This window comes from Aptenodytes forsteri, unplaced genomic scaffold, assembly GCF_000699145.1.
Source record: "Aptenodytes forsteri isolate BGI_AS27 unplaced genomic scaffold, ASM69914v1 Scaffold146, whole genome shotgun sequence".
Lineage (NCBI taxonomy): Eukaryota > Metazoa > Chordata > Aves > Sphenisciformes > Spheniscidae > Aptenodytes > Aptenodytes forsteri.
Genome location: NW_008795128.1, coordinates 4,882,037 through 4,908,952, shown reverse-complemented (window position 1 = coordinate 4,908,952; position 26,916 = coordinate 4,882,037). Strand labels below are relative to the sequence as shown.

At 46.7% G+C, this 26,916-nt stretch overlaps 1 protein-coding gene across 1 annotated transcript in view; it reads left to right on the top strand.

The window, feature by feature from the left end:
• LOC103897496 (transmembrane protein 263) overlaps positions 1-26,638 on the top strand; it is a 194,673-nt gene extending 168,035 nt beyond the window's left edge. The window contains exon 3 of the mRNA XM_009277535.2: positions 26,092-26,638. Coding sequence (XP_009275810.1) covers positions 26,092-26,378 — 287 coding nt within the window. The 3' untranslated portion in view covers positions 26,379-26,638. The remainder of the gene's footprint in view (positions 1-26,091) is intronic.
• The last annotated feature ends 278 nt before the right edge of the window (positions 26,639-26,916 follow it).

Below are 26,916 nucleotides of genomic sequence, written 5' to 3'. Positions count from 1 at the left end.
CATTTAAAAACGTGCAGGAAGTCAAGCTGCAAAGCAACTAGTTAGCTTCGTAAGTGGAGGGAGAAGCTTACACATCCCAATGCTGTACCTTAAATCTGGAAGTGAGCCATTCTGACTTGGCTTATGCATTTCACTGTCAGGTGTTGGCCTTTTCAGTAGCAGCAGCATTCCTCCTCTTAACTGAGAGATGCAAGCTGAGAAACCCTCCAGCACTTAGAGACGGGCTTTAACTCCAAGTGTTGGTGCATTTCATTTTGATCTTGGCTCTCTGATTTCCAAAAGTACCACTTTACTTTGAGATCTTTCAGTTGTTTAAGAGCTGACACACGATGTGATACTTCTCATAGAAGATTAGGGAGCACTTGCCAGAGGACGATGTTAGCCCTCTCTGGTCTGAGTCCTTTAATGTGTAGTCTCTGCTAAATGGATTCTCTGATCTTCTCTGGGATATCTTTCATTCTTGACAGTGAAAACAGACTTAATCTATTGGGAACAAAGGGGAATTATTTCTAGCTTTTTGGAAGGGAGGTCTCTCTTTGGTTTAGGACTGCTGTGCAGAACAGCTAGATTTCATCTCTGGCTGAACTCCTGTCTTCAAACTCCTGTCGGGATACCTGCAGGCAAGGATGGTTTAACTTCCAGCCGTTGACAGGAGAGGAGCTAATGTCATAGACCTTCTTTAGCTGTAGCTTCTGTATTTTCCCTTCCTCATGTAACATATAGTTGTCTCTTTGTCTACGCTGGACTATGCCAGCAGGGGACTGATAATGTCCAGCAAAGGGTACAAAAACGATGATATATTTTTTATTTTAAATGGAGTAGTTTAGCCTTTCTGGCTCACCTGTCTTTTTTTTTCAGGCAGGAGAATATTTTAGTGCTTCTATAAGGAAAAATAAGTGCTCAAGGTGGCAGCTGCAGGGGGTGGATCGGTCACCATGCTCCAAGCAACCCCCTGGAGCTGAATTCTGTGGTAGGGGCAGGCTCCTGGTCATGCAGAGCCCATTAGCAGGGAGAGCGGCCTCTTGAGTTTGCATAGCCAGGGTCAGGGTTTGGCCTGCAGCATACAAGCAGGCTGCTGGGGAGTGCAGATCTTGGGATTTTCCCATCAGGCAGCAGCCCCGATGTTTGGCGGATTTGTAGATGAGGTAGAGTGCAGTTTAGCCTAATGCGCGCTGGTGCTTTGGGAGGGCCCAGAGCTTTAGAGCTTTGCTGCATTTAAACAAATTAACATAGTCATGGTAGCAAATGACTGTGATTTTTCCTAAAGATGAACAAACTGTGGGTCTAATGGGGACCTGCTATTTCTCAGAAATTTTACAACGCTGCTTCCCTAAATGAGGCGAGGGAGGATTTTTCTTACTCAAACTGGCCTCAGTTCAGGCACTGCTGAAAGGTCAACCCTCCAATCCTTTTTTTAGATTTTTTGTTCTTGTCACAGTGAATAAGTCTTATCCCAGACAACTAGTAACACCTAAGAATGATGGTTTTTCTGCTTGTTACCCAGCACAGCTAAACTGGAAGTCAGCCCTGGGAGATCTGTATGTATCTGGTGTAGCGTTTGTGGAGTTCATCAAAACAAACCAGAATTGACGACATCTTTAGGGAGGAAAAAAAAAAAAGAAAAAAAGGAAATCAATTGGTCCTAGTGTCAGAGCTGATCAGATGTACAAAGAAGGAAAGCATTGCCAGACAGTATCTGGGGCTGGATAATTCGCATCAAAATACTCCCTGTGTCAGAATCAAATAGTCTCTGTGATAAGAAAATAATTTTCCCCCAGTTCAGAGGATATTGAGCACCAAGATTTTTACATCCTCTTAGAAACTTGAAAACAGCGCTTTTGTCCCTTGTCAGTGCTGGTTGTTTATTTTTTTCCACTGGACAAACATTGATTTTTCTTGCTGCCAAACTCTGCATTTCTAATGGAGCTTGAAATTAACATGATTTTTTTGTGGTTGTTGTTGTTTACCTCCTTGTTTGCGCACCAACAACCTAAATGATGTTGGCACAGCTTGAGGAACGAGGTTTCTTAAAGTTTTAGTTGAATGCAGCAGGGAAAGCACAATGCATCTTTTTCCCGGGCATTACACAAGTAATGACCGCCACATGGTATCAAGGGGTGGTTTTATGTATCTGTGACACTGATTGAAATGCTTGGGAAAGGTTGCATTTGTTTAAGATATCTGGGATCCAGAGGGCATTCTTTATCATACTCTGCTGGGATGATGATTTCAGTGTGCTGCACATACAACCTTGAGGTAGCAGCCGCTGCAGTATCCTGTAATTCTGCTCCAGAGGTGGAGAACCTATTCCTGTGTTTTGGAGAAACCTTTTGTGAGGTCTGCAAATTCATCAGAGATCTTGATTCAGAGAAAGTGGCAATTAAGCTGAGAGAAGAACAGTGTTCCTACAACCTTCTTACATGTCAGAATTCGCTGTCCCTCCTGACCTTACAAATTGGGATGCTGAATTGGGGTGCTACCCTTGTACAAAACCTTAATCGAGACAATAATCCACTCTTGTCTGGCTAACTTTAGCAGTTTTATAAATTACAGCATGTACCTTGTACAGTAATTTGAAAATCTAAATGTCTGAGTATTCTTCTGAAACTTTGCAGCTATCCTTTGGTCCCAGTGCCAGTTCCCCTTAATCCTATCAAATACACTTGGAAGAATCCTTGTAGTCAGAGATAATGGTCTTATGATATGGCTGAATTTCCTTGCTGTAAGTATGAATAGATAGTAATAGCAACAGATTTCGCCTTTCCTTTGATGTTCACACAACAGGTTAAAAAAAAAAAGGAAATTTTAAAGCCCTGTAATTAGAAATAACTAAAGATAAGATACTCCTGAGTCCTTGCACTCAGGACCTTTTGGTAATGTGGGTGATTTGAGAGAGCTTTTCACCTCTCCATGATGAGAAAGGCTGTGATTAAATCCCAACTCTGCTCTCAGCAATTTGGATCCATATGGGCCTAGTCTCATTTTCTCAACCATCTGCCAAGAGTAAGATGTGATCTTTGGCAAGAGTTCGTGCTCCCATGTATTGAGAGCAGGAGATATACACCACAGAACCATTCTGTATCAAACCTGACTGGCAAAGTGTCCTGAATATTAGGTCAGCAATTTTCCATCAAATTGCTATCAGTTATTGTTGATACAGAATGAAGGTCATTAATTAAGCATAAAGGATTTGGGCAGTTCAGGGTTAAGACTTGAGCAGCTCTTATTCAGTGAGTAAGAGCCTGCTATCAACGTCCTTGTTAGCTATTGCAGCTGGAAATTCTTTTAAAATTAATGTGTTAATGTACTGTCTACTTAGGAAAATGACTGAGTAGGAATGTGACACTGTACATTTTGTATTTATTTTCACTCGCTGACTTACATACTAAAATAACTTTCGAACTCCAGCAATGATTTTTCTTTCTGCCAGAGGCACAGACTTCACCTGGGATCTGGAAAAATCAATCTATGGCATCTTTATCACCAGTGATGATGTATGGAGCAGACATAAGGCAGGACTCAAGGCACGTGTTCTAGAAGTGCAGAGCATCCTCGTTGGTGCTGCACTCTAGGCTCCAGTCTCGTTCTCCTCTCTTGGCTCTGCGAGACCAAGAGTTGAAAATTCATGCACGTTGATCAAGTCCGTGGTTTAAAAGGTGAGGAGGGGCAGGGAGCAGAGATGGTGGATAAGGTCACCACTTTGCAGTGCTGCCTTTTCTTGCTCATTCCCTTCTTTTTTGTCTGTGTGAAGCCCCCAGGGGTGAGGTTGTGCACCAAGATAGCATCACTGTCATGTGGGAGAAAGCTGAGATTTGTACTCTAGGACAGAGAGTTTGGAGGAACGCATTTGGGGCTAAATCAAGAGTCTTCCACCAGTGAGATAATGGTGTTAATGAACCAGCACCTTTGTTCAGTCAGGTTTATTGCAAGCCAGGATTAGAAACTTTTTTTCAAGGTCTTTTGCATCTCTTGGCTGTGATGCTGTGGGGCTTGACTCAGCAGCATTCAGTGTCATTCCCTGCACTGTGTTTTACTCCTATTCGTTTCTGCTCTTAAGATTGAAATGTCGTATTAGATTAAGAGCTCTACAGATGTCAACAGCGTGAAAGGCTTCCCTTTCACTTTAGCGGGAGTGGGGACTGAGGTACTGCATTGCTGAGGGCGTCTGATGGAGTTTTGCTAATAAGATCTGATTTCATGAGGTTTGCATCCTATTAAGGCAAGTAGGGATCAGGTCTGCGAGTGTGATAGAAAAGTGCAAACAGAATAGAAAGGCTCTTATGAATATTAATAGGCCATGAAACAATACAAGCTGAAAATGGTGATGAGGTGAGGGGGTAAGCAACTCCTATCTGGTGTAGCACAACAGCCTCCCTTTCACCTTGCTTCCCCCGCCATCTGCCTGTGGCCTGTCACTCACAAACCCTGATAGATTCGGGGATGGGGCTCGGGAATCTGATAGCTTCCCTGAACCACTTTCAGCTCTGCGGCTCGCAGCCTCTGTGTAGGTACGAGTGCAACTGAAGTATCTGACAATACTTCTGACAAGATTGACAAGTCGTCAATCTTCCCTAGCAGCCCTGCCCAGGTGCAAGCCAAGATCAGCTCTCCAACTATCCAGAGAGTTGTTTTTAAAAGTAGCTTGGCGTATCCTTAGTAATCCCCTTCATGGGTGAGATATCACCCATGTCAATGATCTATATGCATCTCTAACCTCAGTATAAAACATCAGCTGGTAAAGCTCCTATATTTCCCTGCGATTTTGGGACTGGCTCACGGCCACAGCTACGGCTCCCTCCTAGTGGATTGCTTCCTCTGCTGTAGCTCAGGAAATTGCTGGTTGTCTTTTGCACGATCCGTCCTGTGATGCATAAGCTTTGGTGCTTTCCTGCAGCACTTTCATGGAGGAGTCAATTCATGCCTGCCTGTTCTCATCTCATTCTTACCTGCCTAGGAAAGAATTGTCCTCCTTTGTGCCTCTTTAGCTTTTGAAATGATATGCAAACATGAACCATTCCAGCATCCCACAACAGACCTGCTTTTAGCCCCATTTTATGGACTAAGAAACAGAAGCAGAGGAAATTAACACCAACAGACAGGTTGGCCAAGTTGGGACTAAATCTTCTGCTTCTGTAAGTGTGCTCCCGTGAGCAGCCCTTCGGCATCCCCTTGCCCAGCTGCCACCGCCAGGGCAGGCACTCCTGTTTCTTCATGCAGCACATGCAAGTTGCCAGACCTCTGGGCTACAGGAATTCATGGCATGTACTGGCCTTCCAATTTGTTCGCATTTCATTTCTTACAATGCTCATCTCTCTACAGAAGTGTTTTAAAATCTCCAAGAAATTTATTATCTTTATTCACACACGTCTTTATCAATGGAGTTATTTAGTAAAGAGGTATGTTCGTATTTTATTGATACAATTTGAGGCGTAATCTTACTCCTCTTCCCTTATCACTTGTTTAAAGAAAACAACATTTCCTTCTGTGTTGCTTTGGTTTGTTTTCCTTTCATTCATCCCTGAACCTCTAAGCATTTTATTGCTTTTTTTGTGGGAGGAAACTGAGGCGTGGAGGTTAAGTAGTTTGCTGCCATTCATAGAAGGGAGCAGCAGTCGATGAGAAACAACGTCTAGGTATCACGCCTGTTAGTCTGGTGCCGGCCACACTGAAATGGTACCAGGCAACATGTGGGCCAGTAGTTCTGTCCTTCCATTTGTTAGCAAACTCCCCGTGGTGGAGCTTTTTTTAAGTAGGCCCTACTTAAAGTGATGTTTTCAATTACTCGGTAATGGTTGCATGGCTCAAATCAATTTTCTGGCTTCACTGCTTTCTTTCATCATCTTTGCTGTTACTTTTAGTTGCTTTCTGCCTCAGTTTCCCATCTGTTAACTGGGGCTAGCAACGTCAGCTCATTTCACAGCAAAGGCGGATACATCAGAGCCTTAAAGGGTTCTGACACTGTGAGAACTGTAGAAGCCAGTAAACCAAGGTAGCCCTCTTCAGGAATACGGCTTTGTATTAATAGTCTGGAGAAAAGCTCCCTAGGAAAATGGGGCCCAGGCAGGTTTGACTGAAGCACCTAAAGCTTGTTAAAGAAATGAGTAATTGTAACTTAATTAAACTGCCCTCCTCTTTGTTTTTCCGCTCTTTGGTAGCGAAGCAAGAAGCCAAGTCCCACTACTGTGCTGTCGTCTCTGGCCCTTGGTTGGTGAGAGAGGTGTTTTATGCTTGGCCTCTTCAGGGAAAGGCTGCTTGTTTGCATTGTATTTGTGGCATAATTACTAATGGTACAGATCATTTTTATTAGCCAAGCTGCCTGCATTAAAATGATAGATTTTTTTGTATTATTAAGAACATCCAAGGGAGTCTCTGCAGCAGCAGGAGAAAGATGATAATTTTTCATTTAGCTTAAGAGCAGATGGTTACAGAAACATTCTATGTAAATAAATTAAGGAGAAGCCACCCTCGCTAATAGTTAAGTAAATAGGTTTGGAAACAGCCGGCTCAGGACCGGGCTTTTCTGTTCTCTTCCTTTGCCACAAGAGCTTAGTTCTGCTCTTCGGCTTACAGCCCCATATGGATAGGGTGTTAATTAAACCAATTTACTTTTGGCCCAAAGTCATCTAAAACAACTTAAGTCCTGCTAGAGCAAGACTCTCACTCACAGGCAGCTTTCCTGAGCACTAGAGAATACTTACCTAGCTTAAGCATCTGGGCTGTAATCAATGTTATTGATAAGCATTTCCAAATGTCTTTTGTCGTGGTAGCAAGGCAGTGAGCGATCTGAGAGAGGTATTACTAATGTTGTTGTATTTTATAGCTGCATTTTGCGGTCTCTGATGAGTGCTGTAGTCACAATGCCATGCCACCCTCGAGAGTTTTGACTCAACAAAACAAGTAAATTAGAAGTGGAGAAATGAGAGGTAATTAGGGGAGGAAAGTCAGATTCTGTAGCACAAGGGCTGCAAATGCCTCAACTGTGGTAGCTGGAGAAGAAAGTAGTGCTTCTCTTCCTACCATCCAAAAGCAGGCAAGAGATGTCAGAAAGAGGAGATTGTGAAAAGCCTAGTCCTCAATGGGGTCACAAAATGAAAAGCTGCAAGAGCCTTGAGAACAGAGAAAGTCATGCTTGATCTTCTTTGAGTGGTTCTCTCCTGCCCACCTGAGTTAGAACAGGAAGGTAGGCTGGTACACAGAAAACACTGTTGCACAGGTCGGTCCCCTCTTCTGTCCTTGCAACCAGAGCAATGCAAAACATCACCTGGGCGGTTGGCTTCTTCCCAAGGTCTCCGGTCGCACAGCCAGGATTCAGCATGCTTGCAAGACGGTTTGGAGTCTCGGGCAGCAGCAGAACGTGATTTGTGCCCTGTATCAGGAGGAGACCACATGCAGGTGAAGTGTTCTCGGTTGGTGGAGGCTGGAGCAGAAGGAGAATCACTCCTCTTCCTAGTCTGGAACAGATACTTGCCTGGGATGACCTGAGCAGTTTCTAGATTCCAGTGTAGATTTTCTGTTGGGTGTGGATGTACGAAAAGGCATGATACAAAGCAGTTAGCATATTACTATTACTGATAGCAATGCTAGGATATCATACAGCAAAACCTGATGACCAATGACCAAAATGATAGAATTGTAACAGTTTTTATACACCTAAGGACTGATAACAAGAATGTCTGGTGTAAGCTGAGAGCTCATTAGGGGGTTGAGGGAAGAGAAGGGTTAGAGTATGTTAGCTAATGAAAGAGATTACTGTACCCTATCAATATACTGAAAACTAAATGCAATCCTAGGTTGTATAAGGCAAGCTGTCCCTTTAGGGAGAAGGTAGTATACATGGCTTTGTCAAGTCTCTGCACACTACCAAACACTCATGTGCAAAAAAACCCTGACATGAGACTGGCATATAGGTAGAGAGAAAGGCTTCTGTGATGGTGGGGGCAATGGAGAATCCATTGTATACATGAGGACTAGAAGTGTGTGGCTTGTTTCATCTAGCAAAACAGAGGCTGAGAGGAGATATGGATGCTCTCTATAAATACATCAGAGGAGTAAACACCAGGGAGGGAGAAAGAGCAATTTAAACTAAAAGACAACATTGGCACAAGAGGAAATGGGTATAAATGGCCCATGAATAAATTTAGGCTGCAAATTAAGTTTCTAAGCAAAAGACCGGTAAGATTTCAGATATCCAAGTAAGAGTACTAGGGCAAATAACCTAACTGTTTCTAAGATGGGATTTGGTTACTTATATGAGAATTAAATAACGTGCTTAGCTGTGGTAAGCTGTGGCACCTCTGCTACCTTACCTGACAGTGGAGGACTGAATATGATTATCCTGTGGTTATATATTCATATATGGGGGAAGATCAGCCTGAAAAAAGCAGTCTCCATATTTGATATCTCCACAGTCAGAGACATCATATGTGTAGCCTGTGTGCTTCACAGTAATTTCTGCTACTTAATTCTCCATAATTAAAAAGAGTTCCTAAGTAAATGGCCAGCCCCTCAAAATTACGAACTTAAAGTAAAACGTGTATTTACCTAATCAACTATGATGGGGTCCTAATTTATGAGAGCAGGCTGTTTTCTCAAGGCCTAGGACTGCTTAAAAGTTTGGAAATTCTCAGATGCAGGTGTTAACAGCTCTAATGTCAAGACTAAAATTGTCGTGTGTGCACAGTGAAAATTTCCCAGCCAACCTTAACTGCTGCTGCTGTTTCACCACCCAAAGCCAGTGACAAGCCTTTCTCAAGCAACATATATCTTCACTGCATCAGTGACTCTGGAAATTGAGAAGTGATCTGTGTGTGGTCTACCTTTCTCTTGTTGGATAGACTGTTTTTTTTTCTCCCTTTCTGTAGTATTTAAAACAAAGTCTGTGTGTTTCAAAGCAGCAAGCTACTTTGAAAGAAGTAGTTTGCAGTGAAGAAAATTCTGTTGTTCACTAGAAGTAACCACACCATGAACTCCTTTGACCAGAATAAAATATGTAAGGTTTTGATACATGCCATATACTTCAGTGGATGACAGAAGTATGGATTGAGGTGATGTTTATGCCAACAAAACATTTTTGTCTACACAAACAATGTTCATATACTACAGATTTAAGATTTTAACAGCTGTAGACAGGTAATGCCTTACATTTCTTCTCTAAACCTCCTTGTTAACAAGTCCTTATCCAAGTGTTACAACACTAGGAATGAAGGTAGAAGGTTGTAAGGAGGTGGAGTGGAATAAAATTTCGAAGCCTTTCTAAACTTCCTATTCCTTGGCTTTCTAGCGTGTAGGGCTGTTGGGGGTTAAGTGACTGAGCTGTGAATTTGCAGCCTTTTGCTGGCTGGATTTGCAAAACTGAAGGATTTTTGCTTTGATTAACAGGATAATTAGAGCTGTATTGTAAGCATAAGCTTCACTGAGCTTTGCCAGTACTCATTTCTTACCTTGACCTCCGAGACTCACCACGATCCTTAATGCTGTGCAGAGCAGACCCAGGGTGTCTATTTAAAGACCTCCTGTGCCACTTAGCCAGTGCTTCTTTCCTGCCCTGCGTTAAGCTCCACTTTGGCAATGGTGCAATTTCATAGCTCCTGGGTGGTTTTTTTTCCAGGTTGCTGTCAGTCAGCTTAAAAAATTCTCACTGAGGTCATTAATGCAGTGAAGTCGTGTGAGCCATGAGGGCCAGGGTCAGGAAGCTGTGAGCTTCCATGGCACCAGGGGACAGAGGAGAGGAGACTGGCAGCATTACAATGGGGCTGCTTGGATGCCGCTCCCCCATGCTGACCCGACACCAGTCCCATATCTTTGTCCTCCCATTCCCTCTGCTTCTCCTTTCACAGTGGAAATCAGTCCCACCAAGCGAGTCTAACTTGCAATAAAGTCTTCATAGTTAAGCTGCTGACTCCAGAGAAAAACTGAAATCCTCATCAATCATTTTGCCTATACAGTATTTCTCAGTAGGCAAATTTTCTGCTGGCAGCATCCGCTGTCACTCTTGAATCTTTTTGCAAAGTGCCCATTTGGTAGCTCCAACCTATACACTAAACTTGAGAGAATTCGGAGTCTTGCATCAGGCATCTGTGCTGTTCTGAGTTTCCAAACTAAATTAATTACTTCGTAAGTAACAAACTGATCAACTGTGATCCTTAAGTAGGAAAAGTGGGAGGCAGGAGGTATTGGACTTTGCTAGCTAGGCAGGCTCAGACATGAACTGGGGGATCTCCCAGAAAATTAAATAGGTGGCACAACACAGCTTGTTTAGCCTAAATCAATGTTAAATTGATCAACATTAAATCAACACTGATTCTGCTTTAGCAGGTCCTGCATTGTAATTAAACATGAACTTAAGATGCTGAACCTGAAATTTTGCAACCCATGTTGGGATGTTAAAGTAGCGGACACCTTCTGAAGTTTGTCAGGATATGTGACATTTCATCCAGGTGGTTACTGCCATCCTGACCGCTCAGAGAGAACTGAGTATCTTGAAAACTTACAATGTTTTCTGAGATCAGGTTCAGTCTTTGTAGCCAAATTTTAGTATTTCCAGACCTAACTACTGCTTTTCCATTTCCTGCTGTTTATGGATGGAAAGTTTGGTGTTCCAGAACCTATCATCTCAATGGAAGTTAATTCCCAGATGAGCTTCATTTTCCATGGAGACCCTCGATAGGTTGTGTGGCAGAGGGGGCAGGTGAAGGTAGAAGCAAGTGGACTCCAGCACTGCCTGTGTCTGTGCAGCGGTTCGGTTGCTTTCCTGGCAATGAAGACCAGCTGGACTGAATACCTAGAAGTGCTCTTCCATACATGCCAGCTCTGTCTCGGTGCACTGGCTCCTGGGAAGCTCTGGTATGCAGAATCCAACCGTCATCAGGGCTTGCCGTAAGGATAAATTTGCAAGCAGACCATTTTTGGCTCCTGCTGTAGCAGTCTCTGAAAAGAGCCCTTCTTTCTGTCTTTCCTCCACCTCCCTTCCAGAGACATGACCAATGTTTTCCACAAATGGAGAAGTTTACAGTTCCCCACACATCACAGTCCCTGCCAGAAATTTTGTTTTAGTTGCCACAGCAACAACTTAACGAATTTTTAAAGCCCCTGCCGCTGGCCGTGCCTCTGCCCTGTTTGTTCTTCCTGTGCATTTCCCCAGCGCCGCGCGAGGCTGCAGAGGCAGTGACTGAAAGCTCTAATAACCCCAGTAATGGATCCAATTATGGCCGTTAGTGCTTCTGTTGAGAATACATGAATAAGTAAATCTGTGCATAAGGATGAAAGAGTGTGTTTTTAAAGCTGCCTAAGCAGTCTCTGGGAGTCATGGCCATGTCGCTCTTGCCAAGCCCTGGTGGAGGACGGCAGCTGAGGACTCAGCAGCCACTCAGCTTCCCTCCGGACCATGCAGGCCCACAGGCTCACTGTGAGTTGTTATGTGGTCGCTAGCTGGTGGCCGTTGACTTACAGGCATGGCCTCACACCACAAGCATTTGTTTGTGCTTGTTGCAGTTGCACTTCAGGTGCCTCTGTGGGGCAGCTGGGTGCTGGGGTGCCTGCTGACAGATCCTCTCTGTTGATGGCAGCCACACACACAATAAATAGTGCTCGACTTTCATTAGAAAGTGTCACTGTGTTTGCATGGTTATGGGGGTTGTGGCTGGGAATGGACTGGGCAGGACAGAAAAAGCACTAGCAAACTTTTGCAGGAAATGTTCCACTCTCTGAGTGCCGTTTCATCAGTGCAGGATGATCCTGCACTCTTCACACCTCCTCTTCACAACACCAGAAAATCTGTTACTTCCTCTAACTTATCACTGGCTCTTCCTTCACCATCTATTGATAGCACAGAGGAATCCATCCTCACCTGGCTCTCACCTATGGTGACACACATTTGTGGTCTTCTATCATCCAGCAGTTGATCAGACAGGAAAAGGTGCCCTCTTTTGTTCCTGAAGGTTTCCTTCCTTGTCTGCCTTTCCTAGCTGATGCATGGAGTGGTAGGAGAATAAATGTCTTTTGGACAGCATATGGCAGATTTCGAGGAGGGGGTCCTGAATGTCAGCTGTCCCAGTGTTGGCTCCTCAGATGTCAGAAGGGAGCTGGAGGGGCAGGCATCTGAGCAGGAGAGGTTGGCTGCAGAAGACCTTTCAGCAAGCAGTGCCCTGTTCCTTCCCTTGTTTTCTGCATATCTGCAGTGGCAGGAGGAGACAGTCATGCTCCAAGATTCAGGCAGTGAGCTCACTGCACGCAAAGTCATTTGTAGGCACCAAGTCCTAATGTTGCACATAACCAACCAGGAATCCTTATGCTTGTTCTAGACACTCTTCCCCTTCCCATGTCATTGTCCATTTGTCCCAAAGCTGCATGGTTGCAGAGCTGCACTGCCTGGGTTTATTTTTCTGGTGCTCTCAGAGTGTCTCTGGATGGATTGGGACAGACTGGCTGCCCAAGACCATGGTGGCAATTCCCCAAAATCAGACTTCCATGCTTTATGGAGTACTAGGGGTTGGTGAATCTCTTGAGAAAATTATGTCCTGTAAGATACCTAGTGGCCCTTGTGAGCCTGTGAGGGCAAGGCTGATGGTCTCCCATTAGCATTCAGAAGACAAGATTAAGAGCTGTGAAAGGGAAGCAGCATTAGCTTTTTCTGAATTGAAACTACTGTCTTCTGATGAGTTGTTGGAGGGCTGCTTTACAAATGAGCCTGTGAGTAGTAGGCTGGGAAAGGCTCACAATACATCTGTTACTGGACGTGGATGTCTCTTTGAAACCTGAGATTCATTTCTACATGCTGCACGTTGGGTCTATATAGCCTTTCTTTCTGAAGTGAGGTCTCATTTTCCTGCCCCACAGGGGTTTGCAGTATTGGCCTGCTCTTGTTGACTGCTGGAAATCTGAAACACTAGTGTAGGAATTAGTTTGGAAAAGGTCCCTGAAAGCAGTTTCCAGAGAGTGAGCCCATTTTACATATAGATCTGCCCACATGATCCAGGTCCCAAGAAAAGTTTAAAGTACTCTGCAAAATAAGATGTTCTTTGTCATCTCCCAGACATCAGGGGAGGCTGAGAAGTGAGTTAAAGGAAGGCTCATCTCCTCCCTGCTCAGCTGATACCTCCAGGAAAAAGGAGTGATTCTTTTCCCCCTCACCTAGCTGTGTCACAGGAGAGTTCGTTTCTGTTATGCATCATTAATCTGCGTTTCTAATAGCAGTAAAAGACTCTGAACTTGGTCAACAGAGAAGTTAACAACCAGTTTTCTGGAGTCCTAACGGTTGATCACTTAGCCTTGGTTATTAACTGCAGGCAAGAACCAGTTTCTGGGAGATAATTGGGGTCATAAACAATAGCTGTGTAATGGAGACTGTGCCTTAGGAGAGGGACTAAACATATTCAGCTGCAAGAAACTTACTGCCTTTGGACGGCATCCAGGTGCTGCCATCAGCCAGCTGGAGTTCAGATAGCCAAGTTGTTGCTGTAGGGGAAGAGAGGCCTTTAGTGCTCAGCAGACAGCATTTATCTGTGCTCAGGGTGGCCCCTACCTGGAAAGGTGCTTGAATGCGGCTGCAGGAGGCTTGATAAAACTTCTTAAGCAGAAATCTGGAAGGTGCGGATTGGAGGCCACGTGTCTTTTAGTCCATTTCAGAAACAGGGCTCAGCATTTAGGACTGGTAAGTTCTGTGGCCTGGGCTAGGGTTGGTGATGTCAGCTCGATTTTCTGAGTTGAAGGCATCTGAGGGTTGAAGTGGCCCCCTTAGGTTGTTCGGGCTGAATGGTGAACAGGACTGCAAATGTCCTGCTGCCACAGCTTTTGCTTGAGCAGATGTGTGCTTGTGCACAGCAGGCATGAAATGTGTGTGCAGGGTCTCCTAGGCCATTTGAGCTCTGCTGTAGCATTGTTGGAGAATTAAGATTTCTCTCCCTGGAATTCCTTAATACAGAGTTGGTTTGTTGCTAGGAAAAAAGTCCAGAAAAGCACCATTAAGAGCTAGGGGGGTATTTAAATAGAAAGGATTTTTGTTTGTACTTTCTAAAATAAAACCCAGTTTCTGACTACTGAGCCCATTAAGAATCCCTGCTGGGGACACGATGTACACAGGGGTTCTCTAGGCCGTTTCAAGATGTTTTGTTTCGGTGGAGGGCCTGTTGGGACTGGAAGATAGCTTGATGGGATTTCTGATGTGGCATCAGCCTCTGATTAGATTCATGTCACTCCAGTCATTCCCTGTATGCATCTGATTGGAAACAAAGGGAGGAAAATAAAGGTGCAAATGAGTTTCTGTAATGATTGCACTAGCCAAGCTAGAGTGTGGCATGTTGGGATCTGGAGTTTCTGAAGGTTTTATCCTGTCAAATGAGGGTAGCAAGTGCATGCATGTGGACCACAAGCTGAGCTGGGCACCCTGATGTGAAAGCTGGGAAGGTACCTGACACACAGATCCCGCAGCTCTGTACTGTGGTATTTGAAAGCATCCTTGGATACTCCCTCATTTTTAAAGGAATCAATCGTTCTGCCCTGTTGCTTCCCGTGTGTACAGAGCTGCAGAAGAAAATTTAAGGGGAATCTGTGGAGGAGGGTAATGTTGCCCTTCATTTCCCGATAGCAAAAGCATGACAGCATTGCCAGGCTGGGCTACATTACAGAATCAAGACAGTAAATGTTGTCTTAACGTGGAGACCTGAAAGGCTGCTGTAGGTGTGCAGCTGAATTTTTCCACTGAGCCCTTTGCTCTGACAGCGAAGTCTGGCTTTGCTTGGCTTTGGTTTAAAACAGGTAGGTACTAGAGAAGGGCAGTGATCCCAGAGGGGTCTCAGATTCTCCAGGCTTTCAGCCTTCCCCAGCACATCGCTGTCCTAGTCAGGCATATGGGAGGATTTTCAGCAGTTGGTAAAATGAATGAGAGCAGAAGTATTAGCAATATTTCTGATACTGGTCTCGCATGAAATCCCTGCTGGGAACTAGGTTCACCAGGCTGAAGGGACATCTTTGAGTTAAGGAGGGTCCTGCTGAAACTGGTGGGAGGTTGTCTGACGACCCCCTCCCGGTGCCACAGAGATGGACTGCAGGCTAGAAACTTCTCAGGAGAACTAGAAACAGAGCAGGGAGGGAATCAGGCTCTCTGCCTGCACACACTACAATTCTGGTACTTTATGGTCAACCGGTCTTCTCCAGGCAGTGACATGGGATACCCCAAGCTAGAGTCAAGACTGACTCAGGAGAAAGCCAAGAGGTGACAGGGTCTCCTCCCTTTCAGATAAAGTGGAGCCTGTTTGTCACTGCTTGGCAGTGGGAGAAAGCAAGCTTAGATAGACCTCCCAAGAGAGGCTGAGAGTGTAGGACTGAGCTGGTGGCTGCGCCAAGGAGGTGGGTGGGAGTCTCTCTTATTCCAGATACTCCTCCAACCATATGAAGCACTAATCTCAAAGGGAGGCTTAGATATCCCAGCGTCTCTGAGAGCCAAACTAGACCTTGGCTCCACGGCAGTCCTGCCCCAGCATCAAAGAAGAAATCCAATTTATCTGCAGCACCAGGCAGAGCACCTGAGTAACCACCAGGAAGCCAAGTGCGCATGGGATCCCTGCTGTGCTGTATTGAAATCTACCCTGGAAAGAGCAAGAACATGAATATGGAAGGAAGCGAAGGGAACTGTCACACTCGCAGCTTCACGTTCCTAAGCAGCAGCTCTTTGTCTGTGCAGCACAGAGGAGGAGGTTTGATGTCTCTTTGGGCAATGTTAGTGCTACCTCTAATTTATGCATTCAGGGCTGAGATTTCCAGGTGGCAGACTCACTGGGAACATAACGGGTAGGACTGGCTGGCTCACTTCAAAGCGACAGAGGCGAGGGGACACACGACAGGTTTGGGCATAGAGCTGGAGTGTGATTTTTTGCACAGGAATAGATCTAATCATCTGCGGCACCGATGTATCCTGTCCTTCCCTGGTCAGCCTGACTGTGGGGGAGGGATGCTCTGCCTGCTCATCTGCTCCCAGAGGCAGCATACCTGCCCACTCATGACTGCAGCGCTCTCCCCTTGACAGCTGAGATGGGAAACAAGTTTTTGAGACTACGCCATCAAACACCTACCACCAGCAGAATAACAAAGGCCCTATCCTGCCCGTTGCTGGCATGCTGAAGCATGAGCAGGGAAGCATATTTGTGCCTCCCCAATAAATCCCCAGCTCGGCTGTTGCTGTAGCACACAGCTTTTAGCTTAACTGCCTTGTTATCCTTCGGATGGACAGAAAGACTCCTGGATAGCCTCTGGGATGAATGGGTCATTTCTCTGAGTCGAAAAATCTTCACTGAGACCTTAGGTCAGTTAAAATTTGTGGCTTTGTTTTTTGAGCTGCTGTCCGTTTTTTTTCTTCAGTTCCTCCATGTGCCTTGGAGAGGGGTGGGGAGCACATAATCAGAATAAATAGGAAATTTCTGGATTTCTCACTGGTGCCAGCCATACCACTGGAAAGCATCAGCATCCATTGCTCAGCTGCTCCAGGAGTGGGAAGAGGAAATGCCTGAACCCGGGTCCTCCCCAATGAGACAAGATACATTCCTAACTTTACTGGGAGTATTTTTGGACAAATTCTCGGATATCACAGCTGTGAAATGCTTGAGTGACAATCGTGTTTCCATAAGGTAGAGAGATTAAGCCCTTAATAATAAGGTGGCAGAGTACACAAAATGTTCACGACAGTTGATGAACGAGCAGAGCAGACTTTTGATGTCTGATCTTGGCAGCTTGGAGCACCTTCCTGCTGGTTAAACGTGACTGTTTTTCGCTCCCATGCCCCTTCCCAAACTGGTTCTGGGACCAAACTTCAGGCACTTTTTGATAAATTGTGAGTTAGCAATATTGCTGTCAGAAGGACTTCTAGCCTCACTGGACAGAGGAGGCTTAGCTGAGTCTGCCTTTGTTTAAAACCCACTGGGTAGCACTAGAGCATGGAAGAAAAGTCATTTCTTACATAAGCTTGGATTATGTTATTTACTTTCTATTCTTTGTAAAGGCCTCATAGAACCATGAAAATGACCTTTATTTCTCTATGGATTTTGTCCTTTTTCATTTTACAAATATTGATTATTTTTTCTCCTGTGTCTTTATCAGAGCTGAATTAACAGGGCTGTTTAACAAGAGCCTCTGATTTATTTGGGGTCTTTTTGTGCCAGGTACTGTCACAAGCAGCTGAAAGCAGCTCAGTGAAGAATGTGCAACCACTGTTACAGAATTGACAGAGTAGGTGATGTGCCCTGACAAGAGCTTGAGTTAGCATGAGTCAAAAGAGCAGGCTTAAAAAGATGGTCTCTTCGGCTGGGCACAAATGCTAGGAAAGGTTGTTTGTAAGGAATAAAATTTTGTCTAAAAGCTCTCCTCCTCAGACCATTAAAGCTTGAGGCCACTGAAAATCGTTGAGTCTACTGGATTATTCCATTTCCATCCACAGATCCCCAAGTGAGATCAAGAGCCCATATTCTGAGCAAGAGGTGATTCTAGTCCTTGTGATCCAAAATCTCAGCGTCACGGTGATGAGACCCCAATAGGAAAAGGAGCCATTGGTGCAGCTTTATATGCTCTTTCTTGCCAGGCTTTTAAGCAAGCCTCTTGATTGATTCAAGCGCTTGTAGGTGGAGCAGAGAGTGGAAATTGAAGGTGGACAGGAACATAAAGTTCAAACAAACTAAGTCTGATGGCCACTTTTGATGCTTTTAACACAAGTGAGAGGGAAGGTATAGCCCAGCTGATAGCTGTCCCTTGCTGTTCGTACCTGCCATAATGCACCATTGCGGTTTCTCGCACAAGACCCAGAGGTTGGCGAGGGTGGGGAGGAAGCAGCCACTGCACACAGTTCTTGGGGACAAGCTGAAATCTCATGCCTTTCGGGATCACCTCTCCACTCTGTCAGTGGCTTTGAGACACCCTATAGGTTTTTTAGCAACCTGTCTGGCCAGCAGTAAAAGCCTGACCTTCTGCATATATTCCACATTGAGAAAAAGAGATGTTGCAATGGAGATAGAAATGGTATGTCCAGATTTCTTTCTTCCTAAGTAGGCAATGCCACTTGCAGTTTTGCTCTAGGACTCTCCTGTGGGCTCATCTTTCTTACAACCTATACATTGTGGTGGGAGATGACGTTTGCTTCGAATGAGACAAGGGTCTCCTTAAGGCAGCTGTTGTACAAGCCTATAAAAGGGGCGAGTCCTCATGCTTAAGCACTTACGATCTGTATCACAGGATGGCAACCTTCTGAGGAGTTTGTCCCAGTGTGCGCTTTTTTCTTTCTGAGATGAGAGCCAATGGGAGCTGGGAGAAGCACCATGAGGCCAATCGGTTAGTGCTCATTAGTTTCCCTTCTGCAAAGGCTGGACTCCTACCTTTCCCAGTTTGTTGGGCTCGGCAGAGCTGGGACTTGCTCCTGCCTCGCAGCCTGCGCCGGCCCGCTCTACTGCAGGCCATGCGGGATCCCCAGAATGCTGTCTTGGCAGTCACGCCACCCGTGGCTGAAACAGGCTGGTGGGGTGGAAGGGAAGCAGAGGAGATGTAGTCATTACCTGACAGGTCAGCAATAATGCTGACAACAGAGCTGGGTCTCCAGGCTCCTACCTGATCCATGTCCTTTCTAGTAGACGATGCTGTCTGTCCTGCAACTCACTTGCATTTTTCTAGAGCAGAAGGAGCGTTACCTCTGGGCTGCGGGCCATCCTGGTCTTCAGCATCATTAGAGAACGTGTATGCCACCAGAGTAGCTGAAGTCTTGTAAACCTCGAGGGGAAATGAGGAATTAAGAATCAAAAGGGTCCCAGGGAATCCTAGTTGAAGGGTACTCTGGCCGTTCCTTGCAGGCTATTACAGCTATATAAAAGAGATATTCCTGGAGCAAGAAAAGAGTCTTCTGCAGGACAGCAAAGCAATTTTTTTCAAGAATAAGAGACCCATCTCAGGATAGATCTTGGCTCTCATACTGAAAGCCTTTGGGAAAGTGAGAGGACAAGTTTATATTCCTCCTCCAGTTAATATCTCATACAAAGTGAAACAATTAAACAAAAAGAGTGAAAATGGGATTCAGCTGCTGCTTGGGCCATTAAGCAGGTGGGTGTGAGGCTGGGGAGCATCCTTGGGCTGACTCAAGGCTGATCAAATGTTTTAACCACTGGGTTGTTAGCTGCTCTGAGGCTGGTCTCACTGAATTCTTTTTTCAGTGGAAGTTTCAACAATACCACCATGTCTTGACAAACAATTTCTGTTTTGGTGACACGATACTTCCCAACAAAAAGAGTCAGAAAACTCCCAACAAACTCTAAGCCTCGCAATTCCAGAGTCAGAGCTTTGGCTGCTTCTCCCCGAAGGCTCAGCCGAGGAAAACAAGCCACTGCATATCACTGTTCGTTTACCCTCCTGAACCCTGTCTCTCAGTGCTTCAAGGTAGATGCTTCAGCAGTTAATACTGCTCCTGGGGCATGTGCAAGGAACAATTAAAGCTCATTGTGCCAGTGAAGAGCCCTGGGGTGAGCCAGGCTGTGGAGACAGCTGCCCTTGTTTTGCTGTGTGCAGCAGCTTCCCTTACAATCCTGTTACAGAGAGAGGCGAGTATGTCTTGCTGGTTGCCGAGCTAAAGTTTAAAACTCAAGGGCTAAACTCAGTGTGGCATTTCTAGGCTTTTTGCTGGTGGCAACCATCCTAGTTTGTAGCATTCAGCGCCTGGGCAGAGCAGGGCTGGGGAGAGCATAGCTGCTGAGCCTCGAAAGCCATTTCCAACCAGCTGCAGCATGGGACTGCTGGCAGGAGTGAAGCACGAGTGTTTAAAGAACAAACGCTTTGTAGTGCTCCCTTTAACGCTTTGCCTGTGACACTGCAGGATCTAGATCTTTGATCCTAAAATGACAGAAAGAACATGAGTGGCAGTTCCTTCATCTCGGGCATAAATGTTTGCTACAGCTGTGCCCCACAAGGGTCAGCTAAGCCTTGTCCAGCTGCACGCAGGAGGCTTGGAAGAAGGCGGTGTTGGCCATTCCCTGGAGAAGGGCCCTGCTAGAAGGTGTACAGCGAGATTTCATTTGTGCCCAGCAGTCAGAGTGGTCTCTACCTGTTTCAGCTGCTTGTGCTAGAAGAGTGTATTGTCCAAATGGAAAGTCTCAGCTACAGGATAAACTTGTGTGGCTCCACAACAGCAGGCTGGTGTGTGTGGGGAGGGGGCAAGCTTTTCTCTTGCCTTTGCGACTTGTCTGGAAACTGGAAACCTCTCCGGAGATAAATTGGAAGTTGTCATTGGCGTCTCTACTGAGAATGTCAACAGGAATCTGTCAGCGCCAGTCATGATGATACAAACACAATTTCCCCATTTAAAGCACCGCACCAACTGTACCTAATTAACCTTCATGACAGCACAGCAATACAAGGAAATAAGGATCATTAACTTCAGCTTCGCTTTACAGAAGGGGAAGAGAAGCAGCAGTGTCAGCCACATGCATTTCAAATTGAGGTAGGCTCGGAAAAATCACAAGGTTAAAAATAACAATAATCCATTTGGGGTTCTCAGAGCCTTAAGAGTGCACTTGAATCAAACTTTCAGTTTTTTCTCCAAGAAACATCAGGATTGGAAACTTCTCTCCCATACATGCTTTTCTGTGACTCAACAACCAAGGCTTTTAGAAAATCACACATTCTCAATCACAGTGGTGCAGAGGCAATAAAGGTCAGAGCGATTTGCTCAGTGCTGCTTAAAAATCAGCTGGACAAAGCTGGGACTAGGGGTGTGAGTAGCTAACCCTCCACCCCTTGCTTGTTCCTCCAGACCAAACATTTTTCTAGGTAGGGGAACCTGCCTAAATCCACCAGTGGTCACTTAATAGCTGCCAGAGACATAATTCAGGCTTGAACTAGTGACCTCATCCCTTCCTCTCACGTCTGCTGAGGGACAGACTGATGACATTGGCTATTTACATTTTGGTCTCTGAGCCAGCCCGGCTCCTTCGCCTGGGGCCCAGCAGGGATAGAAGTGTCCTGAAGGTACAAAACCATACATGCCGCTCCCTGACATGGCTTTCCTGGCTTGGGGCTGTTTCTGTAAGTTAGTAGGAAAGAGCAGCTTATACAAGTCCTTCTTAAAGTAAAGAGTTCTCCCTGCCTGTCATATCACCTGCCAGCAGGGGCCGAGGGGAAGAGTAATGCCTGTGCCATTTGTAGTGGGCACCAGCGCAGGCTATCGTTTTCTGTCACGAAATAAATGCAATGGAAAGCCCTGAGGAGTCACCGTGGCAGCTTTGAAAGTTGTATCTGTTATTACCAACAAACTGATCTCACTTCTGCCCTGAGTCACAGATGCTGTCAGGATCAGAGGAGGAAAGCCAGTTTTGTCTGGAGCCCCAGCAGGTAGGACCCCTGCTCTGGAGAGAAGCCAGTGCGGACTGCAGAGGGCTGTGGTCGAGGAGGAGAGCCTGTTGTGTGGGGTGCCGACCCCAGCCCAGAGAGCCAGCGTTCATACAGGAGTGTGTTTTAGTCATCTCTTTTTCTCCTCCTTCTGTTCTAAGCTGACATGGGGTGAAGTGAAGCTGAAGGGACCCTTGAAAAGGCCAGGTCATTGATGGAAAGGAAAAAGGGCTTGGCAGATGGTGAAGAGCTTTCATGAGCAGCATGGGCTGCAGCGGGCTCCAGGGAACAGAATTGTTCCCCTGCTTGGGCTGTGTGTCTGTCTCTCTGATTATTTTGTGTATTTCATCTCTGCTGTCTGTCTCACCCTTAATCTTGGCTCCTCTGTGCCAACAAAATGCTTAGCTCACTCCATTGTCTGAGAGACTAATTTGCACTGTAAATCTGATGCTTATCTTACATGACAGCTTACTGTGGGGTTTATTGCAGTCTGAAGACAAACTAACCGGGGATGGCTAGAAAGCTTTCAACACATCATCTGGAGTATAGAATGAATGCGACCTATTTCAGCTTGCTGCCAGGTTAGGATGTGGCCCCTTGTGGTTGGGGTCACAAGGGATTTCTTTCTCTTTTCAGATCTATTCAAACCTGAGTTTGTTTGGGGTTTTTTTATGGTACAGCTTCTGTTCTGTGTTGGAGCTGTGGAATGCTTCTGGAACAGCCTCCCACCCTCCTGGGGCCAGGTCCTCCATCCCTCCTCCCTTCCACCTGTGGAGTTTTAAGGACCATGAGAGTGGCTGCAGACCAGGTGCAGGCAGCGTGTGAGCACTGGTGCTCCAGTGTGCTGCAGCTTCGTTGTCTCTGCCTAGCTTAATCAGAAAGAACCTTTGTCCTTGTCTTTCTTCATTAGTATTTCCTGACACTTTCTCCAATATGTTTTAGCTCTTTGCTGGCAGAGTAACATCCCCCCTCAATCTCATCTGCAGTTGCTTTCTTCCCTCTGGTCCCTGGGCTATCCACCTGCAGGCATCCAGCTATCATCCAAGAGATTTTCACACTACTGGTGTTCAGATAGCTGGGCAGCTCCAGTGGCCTCAGGTCAATTGAAATGTGGGCGGAGGCCTAAATCTTCCTACACGGGGGTTCCAGGTAGCCTCAGACTCAGGTTTACCTGGGGAGAGCCATGAAGATTATTGCTGCATTGATACAGCTCTTGGTTCTGCAGCTGAGCATGCCGGTAGGTGTTTAATGTCCAGAGCTTCTGCATTGCAGTCCTCTGATGGGACACAAAGGATCCTGCTTCCCTGGACACGGGAGCGGGAACACAAGACCTGCCATCCTCTGAGGATGGTGTTCGTTTGGAGGACCAGTCTGATTTTCACTGAGTAGAGTCCTGCTTTAGAGTCTCATGAATTTCTGGATCTGTCTGTTCTTCCCGCCCTCAGTCTGAAGACAAAACACGCAAATGGCTGTACGGGATAAGCTGTGTGCAGCAGGTGGGAGGCTGGCAACTGAACTGAAAATGGAACCAAGGGGTCTCAGTAGCATTAAGGGAGAGGGAAAAAAAAAAACCAAACACATAGAGAAACTATTGAGGAATAGGCAAGCAATATGTCATATACCAGGTAGAACTGTAGCTGCTTAGGCTACACCAGAAACTCTGTACTGGCCCCTCTCAAACTCCGTTTTGCTGCCCAGATTATCAGACAGGTGTGTAACCTAAGGCTTATTCCAAGTCATCAGAGCTGGTGAACACCAGACTCCTCACAGGCACTGTCCTGAGACCTGCCCAGGGGAGAGCTCTGTACAGCCTGGGTCAAGCTCGGGGAAAAACCTACAATTCCGATAAGACTTGGATCTTCTAGAGAGACTAATCTTCTCCCAAGTAACTAGCAATAGGACGAGAGGAAATGGCCTCAAGTTGTGCCAGGGGAGGTTTAGCTTGGACATGAGGAAAAATTTCTTTACTGAAAGAGTGGTTAAACATTGGAACAGGCTGCCCAGGGAAGTGGTTGAGTCTCCATCCCTGGAAGTATTTAAAAGACGTGTAGATGAGGCGCTTAGGGACATGGTTTAGTGGGCATGGTGGTGTTGGGTTGACGGTTGGACTCAATGATCTTAGAGGTCTTTTCCAACCTTAATGATTCTATGGCTCCAAAATCTGCAGAATTTTAGAAGAATCCAGCACAAAAATAACTAGGAAAGGATCATCACGCCACTTAACTCAGACTCGTGCCTGGTCTCGGTTAGGCTACTGTATGCAGCCTCCTCTGAAGAAGCCCCCTTCTCTTCCCTGGCTAGAAATGGAGCCAGAGGAATCAAATCTCCTAACTTAAACGCCTATGTTAAGTGCCTGAAAGTTAGCAATTTGAATCTGAAGACATCTTAATTTGTTTCCTAAGAGGCCTGAAAATCCCCCTTTCCCACAGATGACATGGTGCAATCCGAGAGTCCCCGGTGTGACTGACTGGCCTCCCATCCGCCTGAGTGCTTGTAGCACAGGCAGCAGCTCTGATCCATTTGGCAAGGTCAGGTTGTCCCTTCAGCCGTGGGCATCCAGCATCCTGGGGCAGCTGGTGCTTCCAAGAATAAAATCCATGCCCTGCTGCTGAGTGTTTTCTACCAGACTTCTGGTTGGTTTGTTTAAAAAAAGAAAAAAAGAAAAGAAAAAAGCTTGTTTTCGAGCAGCACTTAGAGACCCTACTGGGTTGCGTGACACATGGACAACAGGAAGATGGTCTCTGCTCCGAAGGATTCACAGGATAGCTTGGCAGAAGTACACTGAATAGCAGATGTGGTGAGGACGCGGCATGAGACAAGTTAGTAGCAGTAAGAGGAAGATGTTTGCTTAGGCTGACTAGGTCTGACTTCTCCATCAACCAGGGCATGCAGCATGCGAAGGCCCTGCGGTTTGATGAGCGGTTGAGCCAGCCTCCCGGCACTCCCAAGGTCTTTGTTTGCTGGCAAAGGAAATCCACTGCCTACATCAGTGTTGGCTCTAATCTGCCTGGAAATGAAAGTGGGTGGAGACATCAAAGGGGGGTTTCCAGGTGGAGTTTTCTGCTGCCTGGAATGTTATTATTAACAATCGAGGAAAGAAGCTGCTGCCTGGCTGGATAAAGGAGGGGGCTTTCTTCTCGGGGAGCTGAGGGTGTTAGAGAGTGCAGTGGAAGGGCTGGGATCTCAAAAGAGAAAAGTGCATTCAGCCACCAGCTCTCACTTACCTGCCATTAGCTATATTAAGCTTGTCTTCCTGCTTAAGGTAGCGGTGAGTCCATTTGTGCAGCCCGGTCTGGGTGGGCGGCTGAACTGGGATGCTGCAGCTGGGGTGTCTCCCTCTTTGGTCCCAGGGACAGATGCCAGGCCTGTCCCCATGCCCGTGCCGGGGGGGACCGGTGCGCACAGGGCTGTGCAGTGCAGACTGGCTCCTTTCTCAAGGTGCTGGTGGAGCCTCTGCAGTGCTCTGCTCTGAGGCAGTGGGGCTGACATGGCCCCTGTCCTGGGCTCTCCGCAGATGCATGTCTGCACCATGTTTTTATGCAGGCTTTCAGAAAGCCACTTCTACCCCTGTCATTTCCCCGCTTCTCAGGAAATGAGGTGCGCATTTAGTAGGGGGCTAAAGCCCTCCTGTTGCATCAGCGCTGTGCAACCTCTCTTCTGAGTAGGTAATGGGTTAGAAGGGCTGCTGCTGCTCCAGGGATCCTGTGTTCCTAGCTGGCGCTTGCTTTTTTTTCCTGCCAGGATTGCTTTATTGTATTTTTGCAATTACTAGTAACTCATCTCATGTACAGAACTGGCAGTGACTCAGAAGTCAGAGTATCCAAAATATCTCACCCCACAAAAAGAGCAGCTCCTCCTTTGCTGCCTGTGCGCAGCATTGTTAGCTGACGCAAAGGGAGAGGATTGTGTGGAGGCCGGCAGGAGAGCTGTCAGGTTTGAATCCCGTGAGTAGCAGTTCAGAGTCAACCCTTTCCCGAGAAGAGGCGAGCTGTGAACATTACATCTGCAGTGTTGTGGGCAGGTGCGATGGCAGCTTGGGTGGGTATATCATGCTGGCCTTGATCCAGTTGGCACAGGTAAACCAGCAGTGACATAGTGTAGCAACTTAAGCACTGTCTTAACACTATTAAATACGTAGCTGAGATCTCCGGAGGGCTTGTACAACCTGAGGTGACGTCCGTGTCACTGTATCTTTACTGCAGTTTGCTATCTGTGCTAGCTCAATTACAGTTCTTGCAGATAGGTCTGTGCTGTGCCTCAGTCCCACATCTGACATTAGCGCAGACCTGCCTCCAAACAGATGTTTCTGAGGACGTGCAGGCCACACAAACATCAGCTGTTGCTGTCTGCAGTTCGTGCCTCCTATGCTGGCATTAGTCTTTGTGATTTACTGGCGTTAGCCAACACGCAGGAGAGGGGAATTGCATCTCTTGTTAGTGGGATTTGCTTTGCATTGCAGCACTGAGGCTTGCAAATTTGGGGCTGTAACTGAGCCACCTTCTTCCCTTCTCTGTCACATGGGCAATTCTGCTCCCACTCCCTAGGCTCCCAAAGTCCTCTCCTGCCATGCTGTAGGCCTGGGATCACCCTGGTTCCTCCTTCAGGCACCAAGAGGTCTGGGGCTGCAAGGCACTGCGCATATGGGAGTGTGCACCGTGGTGGACAACCCTCCTGGGCTGGAAGAGGTACCCAGGAAGAAGGTCTTCAGCGTGGACACTTCTGACTTTCCCTTTCTCTCTCTCCCCACAGATGCCAGCAAGGACCATCCGCAGCAGCAGGCAGGGGTGATCTGGAGAGTGACAGGCGGCCTGTTCAGTATCACCCGGGGGGCTGTGGGGGCCACGTTGGGAGGAGTTGCCTGGGTGGGCAGCAAGAGCCTGGAGCTCACCAAAACAGCTGTGACCAGCGTCCCCGCTGCTGGCGTCGGACTGGTGAAGGGCAGCGTCTCGGCAGTGACCGGCGGTGTTGGAGCTGTGGGCAGTGCGGTCGCCAGCAAAGTCCCTTTCACCGCAAAGAAGAAGGACAAGGCTGACTAATCCCTGTTGCAGCTCCCTTCCAAAAGATCAACCTGCCCATACTCTCCCCCTACACAGCACCTCTTTGAGTTGGAACCAGCTGCTTCAGGGAGGGTCAAGCACCCGAGCAGACTCCGGCTGCAGCCTGCTCAGCACTGCCTGCCTGGCTCAGAGTTCACAGAGATGCTGTCAATGCCTTTCACTCCCATCACCTACTGGGAACCATCTCTACTCTGAAGGCTTTAAAGGCGACGTCGTCTCTGTCTTGCAGTTTCCTTCCTCCCTTCTTGCTCTTGTAAGCACAGAGGGGTGGGAAAGGGTGTCAGGCTCCATCTGTCTGGAGGTGGGGGGAGTAAGAGGGGAGGGGGAGGAACTATGCCTTGCTTGAAGTGTGGGTTATGTAGTCAAATTCAACTTCAGCTGGGAAGACAGCCTCTGAAACACCCCTTCCCTTGGCTCTGGTAGGTGTGTTTGGGGGGTCTGCCTGGGGGAGAACTGTAGAAGAAAGTCCCGTTGACACAGAGGAGAGAGACTGTGAAGAGGGGGAAGCCTCCCTCCT